We start from the raw sequence: 14,832 nt of genomic DNA, 5'->3' as shown, positions 1-14,832 counted from the left end.
AGGTAACTCCCTTCTCTCCATGTTCCAATATATATTTATACCTGTTTCTGTAATTTTCACTCCATGCATCTGAAGAAGTGGGTTTTTTACTCACAAAAGCTTATACCCAAATAAATCTGTTAATCTTTAAGGTGCTACCAGACTCCTCGTTGTTTTTGTAGATACAGACTAACACAGCTACCCCTCTGATTTTAGTGTTTCTTGCCCTTTCACACAGGACCAGGGAGGAACAGAGGTCTCCCTTTCTTGAGATCACAGTACATATAGTGCTGAGCTCAGCTAGCTCCCACATCCTCCCCCTTCTCATCTTTACTGTGTCTTCTTTTATACCTCCTCAGATGATGGCTAACTGGTTCATCAGCCTTTCCATCATGATCAGCTAATTAGCTGCATATCACCAATCAGCTTTCTCCAGGGGACCTGACTGGTGCCTAAATGATCAGAGTGCTGGCTTACCTTTATCTTCCAGCACTCTGTGACAGAAAACATAGTACCTATCTTTAAAAGGCTGATAAAGAGGAGCTGGGGAATTATAGACTAGTCAGCCTAACTTCAATACTTTTGGAAAGATACTGGAACAAATTATTAAACAATTTCTAAGCTTCTAGAGGATAATAGTGTTATAAGCAATAGCCAGCATGGATTTTTCAGGAACAATCATGCCAAACCGATCTAATTTTCTTCTCTGACAGAGTTACTGGCATAGTGGATGGGGAGAAGCAGTAAATATAACTTGATTTTTGTAAGGCTTTTGACAGTGCTACATGACACTCTCATAAGCAAACGAGGGAAATTTTGGTCTAGATGAAATTACTATAAGAGGAGTGCAAAATTGGTTGAAAGACGGTACTCAGAGAGTCATTTTCAATGGTTCACTGTCAAACTGGGAGGTCATATTTACTGGGGTCCCACAAGGGTCAGTCCTAGGTCCAGTACTAGTCAATATTTTCATTAATGACTTGGTAATAGAGTGGGGAGTATGCTTACAAAATATGCAGATGACATGAAGCTAGGAGGGGCTGCAAGCACTTTGGAGGATAAAATTAGAATTCCAAACAATGTTGACAAATTAGAGAATTGGTCTGAAATCAATAAGATGAAAATCAAGAAAGACAAGTACAAAGAACTGCACTCTAGGAAGGAAAAATCAAATGCACAACTACAAAATGGGAACTAGTTGGCTAGATGGTAGTACTGCCGAAAAGGATCTGGGGGTTATGGTGGATCAAAACTGAAGTGAAGCAGTTGCAAAAAAAGCTAATATTCTTGGGTGTATTAACACAAGTGTTGTATGTTAAGACATAGGAGTTAACTGTCCTACTCTGCTCAACACTAATGAGGCCTCAGCTGGAGGACTGTGTCCAGTTTTGGGCATCACATTTTAGGAAAGATGTGGGCAGACTGAAGAGAGTCCAGCAGAAAGAAACACAAATTATGAAAGATTAAGAAAACCCGACCTATGAGGAAAAGTTAAAAAAACTGGGCATGTTTAGTCTTGAGAAAAGAAGACTGAGGGAGAATCTGATAAAAATCTTCAAATATGTTTAGAGCTGTTATAAAGAGGATGGTGATCAATTGTTCTCCATGTCCATTGAAGGCAGAACTAGTAGTAATGGTTTAATCTGCAGCAAGGGAGATTTATGTTAGCTACTAGGAGAAACTTTACAATTATAAGGATAATTAAGAGCTGGAACAGGCTTCCAAGGAAGCTGTGGAATCCCCATCACTGGAGGTTTTTAAGAACAGTTTAGACAAACACCAGTTAGGGATGATCTAGGTTTACTTGGTCCTGTCTCAGCACAAGGAGCTGGACCTGATGACCTCTCAAGGTCATCTAGTCCAGCCCTACATTTCTATGATTCTGTGCTACATATTACCAGAATACAATATATTCATAGTACACTGTGATATACAACATGCAGCATCTTCAAGCAAATGGTTGGATGGAGCTTTTTAAATCCAGACACTTTTCTCAGATCCCTTCACTAGATCTGATATTGCTACAAAGCCTTCTAAACTATCAAGCATATTAAGACAGTTGGGGGATTCAGCAGGTGGTGGTGTGTTACTGCAGATCACTAACATAAGGGGTGCTGTACCTCTGGACGTGCTGTCTACATCTTGTGGATGAAAAGTAAAATGGATTAGGAAGATCCTTTGACATTTTTGGCAAGAGTTGGGATCTTAACTTTGGTGTTTATCCTGGCCAAATTCTATCGCTCGTATTTAACATTGTAAGAAAATACTACACTATTCTAATATAAGGCTCCATAACACTGCAGCTGACAATAATGATATTACAGTATTTGGGTGCATGGCACACCATAGTATTTTTTTAAATGGCATATGCTATCTGCTTAAATCCCCCTTGTAGCTTCAGTTAGATGCAGTATTTTCCTTAACTTCCTCGTCATAAACACTTTTGTGCTGTTGCTATTCTCTGTTAAGTAGCTGCTGTGTGTTGCCTCAGAGGTTTCAGTGATGGGTGAAGTGATTCTCTGTGTGCTATAGTGTAATTTATAATCAATTTAAATTTTCAAAATGGTTTGAGATCCTTCAGAATGAATATAGCTGTGGTCTCAGTGGGTTGTAGCTCATTCGCTACAATATTGTAAGGATGTCTGATAATGAATTCCTGAGGGGTGAGGGGGTCTCATGATGCTATTTGTAGACACTTTAGTGCTGGGGTCTCAAACACGCAGCCCATGGGGCTATTTCCTGTGGCCTGCCAAGTGGCCCACGCCCCCCCGGCCTACCTCCAGGCCAGGGGTGGGCAAACTACAGTGGATTGCTCTCCTCGAGCCCTGCGCCGCTCCCTAAAGCGGCTGGCATCACGTCCCTGCGGCCGGGGTGGGAGGAGGAGCAGAGGCTCCATGTGTTGCCCTGGTTTCAGGCACTGCCTCCCCCCCCGCCCCCCCTGCAGCTCCCATTGGCCAGGAACGGGGAACCGCGGCCAACGGGCGCTTCGGAGGAGGTACCTGGAGGATCGGCAAGCAGTGTGTGGAGCCCTGTGTCCCCCTCCCCCAGGGGCTGCAGGGACCTGGTTCCAGCTGCTTGCCGGGGCCCCGGTGTGCGCCGCTGCCACCCCGGAGCTGCTCTAGGTAAGCAGCTTCGGGCTCTGGCCCAGAGCCCTCCTGCACCCCACCCCTCAAATCCCTGCCCTGAGCCCCCTGCTGTATCCCACACCCCCTCTGCACCCAAACCCCCTGCCCTGAGTCCCCTGCCGCATCTCACACCCCTTCTTCCCTCCAACCCCCTACCCTGAGCCCTCCACTACATCCCACACCCCTTCTGCCCCCCAACCCCCTGCCCTGAGTCCCCTGCCGCATCTCACACCCCTTCTTCCCTCCAACCCCCTGCCACATCCCACACCCCAACTCCCTGCGCTGAGCCCCCTGCCTGAACCCCAACCCCTGCCCTGCTGCCGAGACCCTGCTGCATCCCACACCCCTCCTGCACCCAACTCCCTATCCTGAGCCCCCACTACACCCCACACCCCAACCCCCTGCTGCATCTCACACCCCTTCTGCACCGAGCCCCCTGCCTGCACCCCAACTCTCTGCCACATCCCGCACTCCCTCCTGCACCCCACACCCCAACTCCCTGCCCTGAGTCCCCTTGCCGCACCCTGCACACCTCCTGCATTCCCTCCCCTGAGCCCCCACCACACCTCTCCTGCCCCCTCTGGGGGCAGGAAGGGAGCGGAGTTGGGGTGAGGACTTTGGGGAAGGGGTTGGAATGGGGGCAGGGAAGGGGTGGGAAGAGGCAGGCCTCATGAAAGGGTTGGAGTGGGTGCAGGGCCAGGGGCAGCGAGGGGCATGTGTCAGTGATGCGGCCCTTGGGCCAATGAACTAGTCCTCATGTAGCCCTTGTGGGCATCTGAGTTTGAGACCCCTGCTTTAGTGCATCATCATGCTGTGTCAGTTTTTGTACTGATACACTTATTACAACTATTAACTAACCTCAAAACCCCCTTGTATTACCCCTTTTTTACAGATAGGGAACATGAAGCAAAAGCGACTTGCCACAGGTACCCATCTTGCAACCCTTACTTAGGTGACGTCCCACTGAAAGAAGTCTCCCGTCAATGGTTGTGTGCCCCGCTCACATTCAGGGGACGATGCCAAGAACAGACGCTGGTGTGCTGCCTCTTCGGCCCGAGCACACCAACCTGCATGGCACAAGGGGGTGATGCACCGGAGGGAAGGGACGGGAAGGATCATTATTTCCGGGCTCCAGTCACCTGATCTGCACCAGAGTCAGTCAGGGGCCAGGGCTGCCAACTCTGGCAAGTTCATGCCGGGCCCGAGGCTCAGGCTAGGGAACGTTTCTCCTTAGGCCGCAGCGGCTGGCAAGTGCCTGCTGACTTTCCACTTTTAATTGACCCTTGTAATCTTGTGGCACTGATGCGTTGTAGCTTCATTTTATATCGGCTTACAGGGCGGGAGCGGGGGGGGGGCACCACCATTTTGGGCCCCACCAAAAATTATACAAACCTGCCGCCTATGAGTGCCTGGGAATCTCACGCTTTTTAAAAAGGCAGCTCCCGGCCCCCGGGAGCGCAGAGCAGGGCTGGGGCCCGGCCGGGACCCAGAGGGCAAAGAAACCACCGCCCCCGCCCGGGCATCAGCAGCGCTCCACGCGCCGCCCAGCCTGGCGCGTGAGCGGCTCGCAGCCCCGCGGCTCAGGTGGGGCCTGAGGGCCCGTGACTGGCCCTGGCAGGGCCTGGGCTCTGCCAACGCCCCGCCGGCGTGGGGGGGCAGGGCGGGGGAGTTCGCTGCCGCGCTCCCCGCACAGGCCCAGCGCCCAGGCGTCCTGCCCCTCCCCCCGCGCAGCGCGAGGCCAGCCGTCGCTTAGTAACCATAGCAACGAGCCGTGCCCCGCGCGCGCGCCCCTCCCCCCGGCGCAGCCAGTACTTCCGGGGTACAGGTCGCTTCCGCTCTTGCGCGCTGCGGGAGGCTCGCCAGGAAAAAAAAATGGCGTCGCCCTCTTCGTCCGGCTACCGCCCGGCCCCCCTGGCCTCGCTGCCCCGGGAGCTTGACCCGGCCGAGTACAACGAGTCCCCGGAGAAGCGCCGGGCCGAGGCGGAGCGTCTGGCGGTCCGCGCCCGCCTCAAGCGCCAGTTCCAGCTGAAGCTCAACGACCCGCACCACCAGGGGATCATCGTGAGTCCGGCCGGGGAAGGGTCCCAGCGGGGGGAGGCTCCGGCTGCCCGGAGCCCCGGGGGGCGGCGCGGGCGCGGGCGCGGGGCTCTTCTCTGCGCAGCTCGGTGCTGCCCGCCCCCGGGGTGCGCTGGGACCCGGGACCCGCCGTGAGGCTGCGGCCGCCCTGCAGCGTTGACCCGCCTACCTGGGCGGCCGGGCGCCCTCGGCCCCCGCGCAGCGGCTCCAGCGTGACCGCTGCCCCAGTCGGTCAGTAGGGGAGCAAGTGCCGCACCCTGGGGCCCTGGCCCAGAGCGCCTCGCGGCAGCCACCTGCCCTGCGTGTGTGTAACGTGGGGAGCTTCCTTCCGAGCCAGGCCCCTGGAGTGGGGCCGTGGTTCCCGCCGCTCTCACTGGTGCCTTCTGCCCTGATCTGTGCGGCCTGCCCCTGCTCTGAGGGCCTTCTGCCTTTGTGCCTTGGGTGGTTGCCCGCAGGGCTGCTGTGTGCTGACTAGCAAGTTGTGCCACTGTCCCCACCTGAATAGGTTGAAGAGATGGTCTAAGCACAGATAAGGCATCACTGTTACTAAAGGTGTGAGGTTGCACCAGTTTAGCAAAATAACCGCTAGACTAATGTAAAACTTCACACCCACTTAGCTAAATCAGCACAACATCACAATTTTAGTTGAACCGGTGCAAATCTGTGTGTAGAGCAAGCCTCAGGCTCTGTCAGCTGTGCTATTAAAAGCAGGCTAGGTGCAACCATGTCAGGCCCATTGTAGTTTTCATCAGTTCCTATTTTAAACTTTGACAATCTCCTGAACTGTCAATCCACTATGTCCATAAAAGCCATCAACCCATTCCTGCAGCGTTCTGTTCTGGGGGAGCTGTCTGTGGCCCGTTCTTTAGATGAGATTACTAAGGCCATTGAGCAGCTGTCCACAGGCAAGTCTCCAGGCTCTGACAGCATTCCACTGGAAGTGTGCACATGTGAAGGTGCCCACCTGATCAGGAAACTCACTAGCCTTTTCAAGACTATATGGGAACAGGGTACCTTGCCCAAGGAATATAAGAATGCTTTCATAGTCCATCCATACAAAAGGAAGGGATGTATATCTGGCTGTGACAATCTTTGTGAAATTTCACTGCTGTTTATAGCATGGAAGATCCTTGCACAAGATTGTCCTCAACAAGCTCATCTCTCACCTAGTGCACTTGGTGAATCCAGAGTTACAGTGTGGCTTTCATGCTGGCCATGGCACCATGAACTTGATTTTTGCAGCCTGACAAATGTGGGAGACGGCTCAGGAACAGACCTATGATCTTTGGCGTGGTGAATCACGAGAACATATGGAAACTCCTTCATAAATTTGGTTGTCCAGAGAAGACCGTTGCTGTGATCCGTTCATTTCATGATGGCCAGGTGCTGGCATGTTGGAATTCATCAGAAGCCTTCCATGTCACCTGTGGCACCAAAAAATGGCCCAAGTCCTTTTTGCTGTTGTCTTTTCAGCCACGCCCGTGTTCGCATTCCAGGACTTTGACAGAAGTGTACCAATCTGGCTCAGATTCGATGGGGGTCTAGCCAATCTACAGTAACTCAGGGCCGGCCTGCACCAAGGTCATCAAACAGCTGTTAAGAGAGCTCCTGTTTGTTGATGACTGTGCCCTCATTGCAGACATGCTGATAGGCAAAGTGGATAAAGTTGAATGTCCATGTCTCAGAATGCTTCAGTTTCACCCTCAGCCTGAAAAAGATCGAGATTACGTACCAGCCAGCATCCCGAGTGCCATGATCCCCTCATCACAATTGACAACACACCCCTCAGCTAGCTCAGGAAATTCTGATGCCTGGGTAGCACACTTTCGAGCAACACCATGTTGGATAGGAGATCACTCAGCACCTGGCAAAGGCCAGCCTGGCATTTTGCAGGCTCTGGAGGGAGCATGGAGTCTGCCTCGGAACCAAGATCAAAATCTACCCCACTGTTGTACTCTCCTGACTCCTTTATGGCTGCAAGATGTGGATGCTCTACCGACGCCACATCAAACAGCTGGAAAGCTTCCACCTCGACCACATAAGATCCACCTGCAACATCAAGTGGCAAGACAGAATCCCCAATACTGAAATCCTGGAGAAGTGCCAAATCCCTGGCATCAAGATCATGCTTATCAGAGCTCAACTTCACTGGGTCAAACACGTGGTCTGCATGGAGGTTTTCCATATACCGAAAGCAATGCTGTACAGCCAACTGAGCATAGGAGCCCACTCTAAGGGTCAGCCCATCCTCAGATATAAAGACACCTTGAAGGCCAACTTCAAAGCATGCAAGATAGACATTAAACCTGCAAACTTGTTGTGCTGGACAGACCTATACGGAGAAGTCTGTGCCATGAGCCTATGTTCACTTCTGAGGAGTGGTGTGTGAAGTCTGCAGGAGAAGAGAACACGTCATAAGGACACGCCTCTAACTGTTCCTCCTGACAATAATTACACTTGTAAGACATGCAACTGCATTTGCAAATTCAGGATTACACTTGCTTCCTGTTGAAGAGCCATAAAAATAAATAAAGCCAGAACTCAAGTCAGCAGTAGCTGAACACTTATATAATAATAGGAGATATACCAATCTCTTAGAACTGGAAGGGACCTTGAAAGGTCATTGAGTCCAGCGCTCTGCCTTCACTAGCAGGACCAAGTACTGATTTTTGCCCCAGATCCTTAAGTGGCTCCCTCAAGGATTGAACTCTCAACCCTGGGTTTAGCAGGCCAATGCTCAAACCACTGAGCTATCCCTCCCCCATCAAAGCAATGGGAGAATCCATCCCTTTTAGGCAGAGCCTAAATCTGTCCTGGCACAGGAAAGGGCTGTCTCAAGTTCACTCATTACCTCATCTTTCGTGAACTCAAGGAGACTTGGGGACTGCCTCTTAAGCCTCATTCATGTTTTTATTTTTAGAGGCAGAATGGTCAAGAAGCTAAGGTGTAGGACAGGGAATAGTCAGACCTGTGTTCTCTTCCTAGCAAAGCCGTTGATCCTTTGTGTGACCTTGGCCATGTCAGTGCACCGCTTTGTGTTGTAGTTAAGTGCACAGAACAAATGTAGAGGGAATGAATGACTAGTCCAGTGCTATAGAGCTGGTGTCTGAGCAGAGGCTAGAACACTAGTTATTGACTTCCAGGGGACTGTTCTATCCTCTAGGTGATTTGTCTCCTTCAATAAGATCCTTTGCGATAAGAGCGGGAGTTAAAATGATAAACTGTTTTTCATTGGCTAGATATAATAAACCACATAAATACACAGCTGTTACTTAGCTCTTCAGCGTCAAGATGGCTGTATAAATGTGAACTAATGAATCCTCAGAGCCCCTTTGTGGAGTAGGCTGCCTCTTTATGAATGAGCTTTAACAAAAAATCAATTTTAAAATAGTTCTCTGGTTTATATATAATTCACACCTGCAGTGTTGGGAATTAAAACCCCAAAGGGGAACTAACAAGTTTAGCTTCATCCTCTGATGCTGAGAGAAGTGAAATAGGTAAATGCATTTATAGTGAAAAGTCAGTTGGACTTTTTTTCTCAGTTTTAAGTAGAATTCTCATTTCCCAGATAAGGCTGGCTTAGGGTTGGCAAGCCAGTCAGTTGACTGCCTATTATTTGATTACTGTCAAATATTGTCAGATATCCCAACAAGAATGACCTGATGTAAGTGATGGTCTACCTTTTTAGTTGCATCGTGGTGCTATTTGTTAGCAAGCCTACTTAAATGTCATCTTCAGTCTCTTTGCTACATACTAATGACACCTGGTGGGGTGGGAGGTAAACTGAAAGTTGAGCCTCTTGAATTGCTAGAAACTTCTAGAACAAACACGCATACAGTGTGTATCTTTGTGTATATCAGGCCACCACTGTATGTGGCGGTTTACAAAGCACATTGAACAAGTTAAGCAGGGTCCCTGCCCCAAAGAGCCAGCACTCTAAAGTGATTAGAGAAACATACAGAAATTAAATCAAAACGGGAGTGGGGGAAGGAAAGGAGGGCTCACAGTCATTAAAACTTCTCCTGTACCAGATGCACAGCCAGTAAGCCTCTCCCTTAATAAACAAAAGTATCCCTGCTATTAAACCTACCAGCACCTTCCTCATCCTGAGCAAAGCAAACAATCAACAATAAATCTCTGTAAATAAATCTGCCCCTCCTCTGGTTTCAACAAATATAGCATCCCCTTTATAACTCCCCTTACCCCCCCCCCCCCCATGTATCCCCAGCCAAACCTTGCTGATGTGAAAAATACTGTGCTAATGAGAGGTGTGAGACATCACATGGCTGTAGAGGCCCCTTTCTTCCTGTTCTGATTCTCCTCCTGCTATTGCTTATGAGTCTGCTGTGTTTGCTGCAGGGAGGGGCTGTGTGCTCCTTCCCCCTCAATGTAATCTTGGAGTCTGTAAGGCTTGAGGGAGGGGGCAGCATACCTGGAAACATTTTGATTAGCTGCAGTCTTCTGTAACTGCAGCAATTAGAAACAGATTTGAATGGCTACTGCTTGACTGAAATACAAGATGCTTCAGAATTTAGAGAGCATTCCATAAGTAGTAAGATATTAGTAACAGTGACATCATTTATTATTCAGAGGTGGGGAAAGCCAAAACCATTTGTATGGAAATTTTTCACTAGACATGAACATGGAAAAACTGTTAAAGCTAAGAGCAAGTTCTTTTCTTCTGAGTATGACGCACGGAATGGAGAAACACTAGTTGAATTATTGTGATGTTTGTCCAGCTGCTATTGAAGATAGACTAATAGTCTAACAGAAAGAAAGGGAAAACTGGTGTACATCAACATTTGTTTCCTTTTATGTATTCTGCTTCATCTTCAGTAGCAGCAGCATGATGCATGGAGTCTGTAGATGATGATAGTGAAGTTAATTCCATTAATTCATCTTCTAATAAAAAAAAATTGTTGTTCAGTCTGCTTCAGCACTGAAAATTCCTACTCCTAGAAAGTCTTCAGATGTCCATCAAATTGGTATTGAGGTTTTTGAATAGAAAATATATATCCCAATGTATTGCTGACCAGTTTTAAAATATACTTAAATGAATTGGGTCAATGAATAATGCGGCTAATATGAAAACTGCTTGGGCTTTGTTGATAAATATGTATCCACACCTTCTGTGTTATGGATGTGCTGCCTGTACAATGCAGCTTTTCATTGGTGATACTGAAGATCTGAAAATTTCATCCGCACAGAATAAGCCTTGTCAATAGGAATCTTCTATTAAATGTCTCAAAGATCTTCATGTACGCAAGAGAGCTCTTCAATCAGCTGCTGTTGAAGAAGGGGTGACTGGGTTTCAACCCCAAGTAATCCGTCTGAGTTTCTTGATGACTGTCTTTTGGATGCTAAACTCAAAACTATTTCACTATTTGAACTGTAGCTCAGTCTCTGCAGAATACAGAAAATGGTATTGCTAAACTGTGTGATGCCAAGAACAGTTTCTGAATGTTAAGAAGCTTATTTGTAAGTGGACGGTGTTCAGTTGTGTGACAGCTGAAGGAAAGAAAATAGACAAAATAAATATTACAGAAAAATCAAGTGATCACTCCCATGCATGCTGCTGCTTACCTTCTTGATCTGCCCTTCCAGGGCCAAGAGCTTTCTGACGATGAATTTGATTCAGTTTGTGACATAGTGGCTGTGCAAATTTTAAAGGCTATGTAAATGGACAAACCTTTCTGATGGAGGTAGCAAATTTATGAAGCAAGAATCGGCCTGTTCAGTTATAAAACAATGTCGAGTGCAATTCCAGAAGTTGAATCAAAACAGCTGCTCCTTCATCACAGTGGGGAGGGTTGTCCTCCTTGTACTCTAACTACAGTGGCAGAAATGCTGAACACTTCTGTGTACGACAGCATGTGCAGAACGAAATTGGTCGGTTTGAAAATCATCCATTCGACAACCAGAAATAGACTGAAGACCTTCATTGCTGGGAAGCTGGTGACCATGTATCACAATTTAATATTAGAAGAGAAAATAGCAGATGAAGAGGAAGAAGAAGCAGTTGAAGCTGAGAAAGGAAAAAGATAACAAAGAGCAAGATGCTTGAAGAGTTGGCCTGCTGCCTGCCTTGCATAAGTGCAGTTAAAAGTGACTCTTATAGATGCTGTTTGTTTTATTGCTTTTGTAACTGTTCAGTCTAGAATAATGTTCACATTTAGATGCTAATTTACCATTGCAAAAAAGTAATTAATTTTACATGTTTTTAGAAATTCATTTCATTTGGCATTTTTCTGAGTTAAAATAACTGTTTAAGTAACTTATATGTTGTAATTAGGCATAAGTATCTAACTAATGATAATCCTATTGGAGACTATGAAGTCTGACTCCTTTTGGTTACTGTTCTAATAAACTAGTGTGTTAAAATATTTGACCATTTTTGACATTGACTGACTGACTAATTGTTTTTGGATCAGTCAAATGTCCAACCCTAAGCTTGCTAATATTCATAGTTCTGCAACTTAACATTGTTCACTGTGCATTGCCTTCAATTTAGGAGGACCCTGCCATGCTCCGTTGGACCTATGGTAGATCACACAACATTTACCCCAATTTCCGGCCCACTCCCAAGACTTCCCTGTTGGGTGCATTGTTTGGGATAGGACCCATTTTCTTCTGGTGGTACGTCATCCAAACTGGCAGGGTAAGTTTGTTGACTAGGCATGTATAACTTTAATAAAAGCAAAGCTATAATGTATGTGCCTACATGCGGGAGTAGCTGAGTAGAACACCTGTTCCTGAGGGTCGAAAACTAGTGCGGGAGGAGTACCCCAAAGCACTAGGGACTGATTGCAAAGCCACCTTCTAAGAGTGCTGTCTTTTGCCCACAGATGTGAGTGATTTTTGTTTGGCCACAGAAGCTAGCTTTTCTTCTGATGTAAGAGGGCTCTTAATATCATTTATGTAAGCAAACTGCAAGAGAGACTTTTTTAAGAATAATTAGCAGCTAATTGAGTTTTTAGAAAATGTATTTTATCTGTCAATTCATAGATGACCGAGCTGGCAAGGACCTTCTGGACCATTCATTCGTTCGTTTCCTTTATCCCATGAAATAATTTAGGGACGGTCTCTCTGTTAATCTGTTTTTTTTTTTGTTTTTTTTTGGAGATGCTACTTTAATCCCTCTCTTGTAGAGTGACCAGATAGCAAGTGTGAAAAATCGGGATGGGGGTGAGGGGTAATAGGTGCCTGTATAAGAAAAAGCCCCAAAAATCAGGACTGTCCCTATAAAATCGGGACATCTGGTCACCCTACTTCTCTTGCCTCCTAAAATATGACATTCTAAAATTCTGACCAGTGTTAGAACACTTCTAATATGTTCCGATCTTTGGGAAAGTGATATCTAATGTTTAACCAAAGCTGCCACTGATGCGAAAAGCTGTTGTGTATCTTAAAAAAGGAAATAAAACCCTGATTGACCTGTCAAATCACTGATTGGGAAGAAGTGCAAATTTAAATTACTCATAATTTTTTTAAAGGGACAGTATCTTGTAGATGGAGTCCAAAATACAGAATTTAAGTTTTTACAACGAGGAATCTGGTGGCACCTTCAAGACTAACAGATATATTTGGGCATCTGAAGAAGTGGGTTTTTTACCCACGAAAGTTTATGCCCAAATAAATCTGTCAGTCTTGAAGGTGTCACCGGACTCCTCGTTGTTTTTGTGGATACAGACTAACACGGCTACCCCTGATACTAAGTTTTTCCAGAACCTGTTGGTGGATTGTTATGCAACTTCAAACACTTTTTGGTTGAATATGAACATCCCCTGCAGTGTCTTGCAATCCAAATGCGTCAGCATTGGCCAGGCACAAGAAAACTGGAATATGAAATTGGCTGAATATAATTGAAGTCTGCACACACTGACAGGATATTTAAAGCTTTCAACTTTATCACACGATAGTTCTGTGGGTTACCTCACCAGTTCCTTTATGGAGGGAGGCAGCAAATTACCCCCTTTCTCCAAAGTACTAAGGGTGTAAACACCAAGATGGGAGGTGATTGGTTCTGGTTACTTAGATTGTCCCTACCCCAAAAAATTGACAGTCTCTCTGTTCTGTGTTTGTCCTGCACATAGCACAATGGTGTCCTGGTCCATGACTGGGACTCCTGGTTGCTAACACAATATAAATAATAAGGTGGTGCAAGGTAACATAATGAGGGTGAAAAGTGGACAAAGAAAAATGTAGGTAGAACATAGTGATTTTTTTTTTCCTGACAGTGAAATATATTAAGCTGTGGGTTATTCACCCAAGTGAAGGGGTGGAAGCCCCATCAAGTTAAGATGTTTTAAATTGGTCAAGACGAAGCCCTGACGAGAATACATTATAGGGAACAGTCCTCACTGGCTAATGGAAGTGGGATAGATGTGCCTTAATAGAGGTTTATTCCATCTCTGTCCATCACTTTGTTTATGAGGGGATGAGCCACACAGCTGCTTCTGCTATTGGATGTATTGCATGTCTTGCTGATGTGCACAGGTGAATGAAGGGATATTTTTGTCCTCACAGCTGTTTCTAGAGCGCTGTTTAGTTGGTGCTGTCTCTAGCTTCTGTGCTTAAGAACTTATGAGCTCTTTCTCCTTGAAGATCAGTCTGTGCCATGGAGCATATCTTTTTTTTTTTTTTTTTCGTGGGATAGTGATTTTTTTTTTTTGTCTCAATACAGGATCGTAAAGAGAAACTTATTCAGGAAGGCAAGTACAAGCGACCATTCTCTCTCAGCAGCTAAGTCCCTGGGAATTGGATGTTGCAGTGCTGCTGCTGTTGGGCTGTTCATAGAAAGTGCTGTGTATTGTACATTGATGAAAAGACTAATCCTCTATCAAAATAAACTTTATATTACAGTCATAGGATCATGACTTACTGCAGAATCTTCTTGTCTAACACTGAAACCAATCAGATTACAGACAGAATGTGTACAAGAGTTTTAAAAAGACATTAATTTGTGCCCTTGGATGCATATTCAGAGTTTCCGTTTAATCCATGAGAGCCACATGCATGTATCTAAGAGTAGCCTCAGGATGCATTTTAAAATTTATAGCAGGCTAAAGCATCAAGTAAGTCCAAGAAATTATCGGAGTGGCTGTCTTGTGTTTTCAGAATTTGGCTTGGACTCAGTTATGTAGCTGTATTCACTCTAATCACAAAATGGGAAACTTCTAACTTCATATTTTGAATAATTCATTAAATGGGCTGAGAAGGTTAGAAGGCTGCCTGGCTTCTTTCTCTCAGAGCAGCCAGCCTCACGTTAAACCAACTCAGATTAATGTTCCATTTTTTCCCAGTAAAACAGAAGCCTGTACTCTGGTAAATTTATCAATGATTTCATGGGATCTCTTGCATAAGGATTGCTGGATCCAATTCAGTGTGAACTCAGAGCTTTCACACTTTGACCAACCACACTTTCTCATTCACAGGAACCCCTGAATTAGTGAGACAGGAAATAAGATGTGGGTTCTAGTCTCATTTGCCATTGACTCACTGTATGATCTCGGGCAAGTCATTTCATCTCTGCTCATTTGTACAGAAGGTTAAAGAGGACACATTGTGAGGGTTTTGCGAACAAATATGTGCAAAGTCTTTTTAAAAATCTGTGGATAAAGGTGCTGGTTCAAAAGCAAAGAGCTTAGTTACA

The 14,832-nt window shown here is 46.2% G+C and overlaps 1 protein-coding gene across 1 annotated transcript; it reads left to right on the top strand.

Annotated features, from left to right (window-relative positions):
- The first annotated feature begins 4,914 nt into the window (after positions 1–4,914).
- NDUFB4 (NADH:ubiquinone oxidoreductase subunit B4) lies at positions 4,915–14,050 on the top strand. The gene is made up of 3 exons (XM_045001092.1): positions 4,915–5,165; positions 11,692–11,838; positions 13,864–14,050. The coding sequence occupies exons 1-3, from the start codon at positions 4,977–4,979 to the stop codon at positions 13,924–13,926; spliced, it is 399 nt and encodes a 132-aa protein (XP_044857027.1). The 5' UTR covers positions 4,915–4,976; the 3' UTR covers positions 13,927–14,050.
- Positions 14,051–14,832: the final 782 nt, after the last annotated feature.

This window comes from Mauremys mutica, chromosome 1 (assembly GCF_020497125.1).
Source record: "Mauremys mutica isolate MM-2020 ecotype Southern chromosome 1, ASM2049712v1, whole genome shotgun sequence".
Classification (NCBI taxonomy): domain Eukaryota; kingdom Metazoa; phylum Chordata; order Testudines; family Geoemydidae; genus Mauremys; species Mauremys mutica.
The sequence above is the reverse complement of the archived record's forward strand: the minus strand, read 5'-3'. Positions and strand labels throughout refer to the sequence as shown.

What these genes read in the sequence shown, in the direction of transcription:
- NDUFB4 (XM_045001092.1), top strand. Translation starts at nt 4,977, where the DNA reads ATGGCGTCGCCCTCTTCGTCCGGCTACCGCCCGGCCCCCCTGGCCTCG. An exon ending in CGCACCACCAGGGGATCATC is followed by an intron (nt 5,166 to 11,691) that starts GTGAGTCCGGCC and finishes CCTTCAATTTAG; the next exon opens with GAGGACCCTGCCATGCTCCG. An exon ending in ACGTCATCCAAACTGGCAGG is followed by an intron (nt 11,839 to 13,863) that starts GTAAGTTTGTTG and finishes GTCTCAATACAG; the next exon opens with GATCGTAAAGAGAAACTTAT.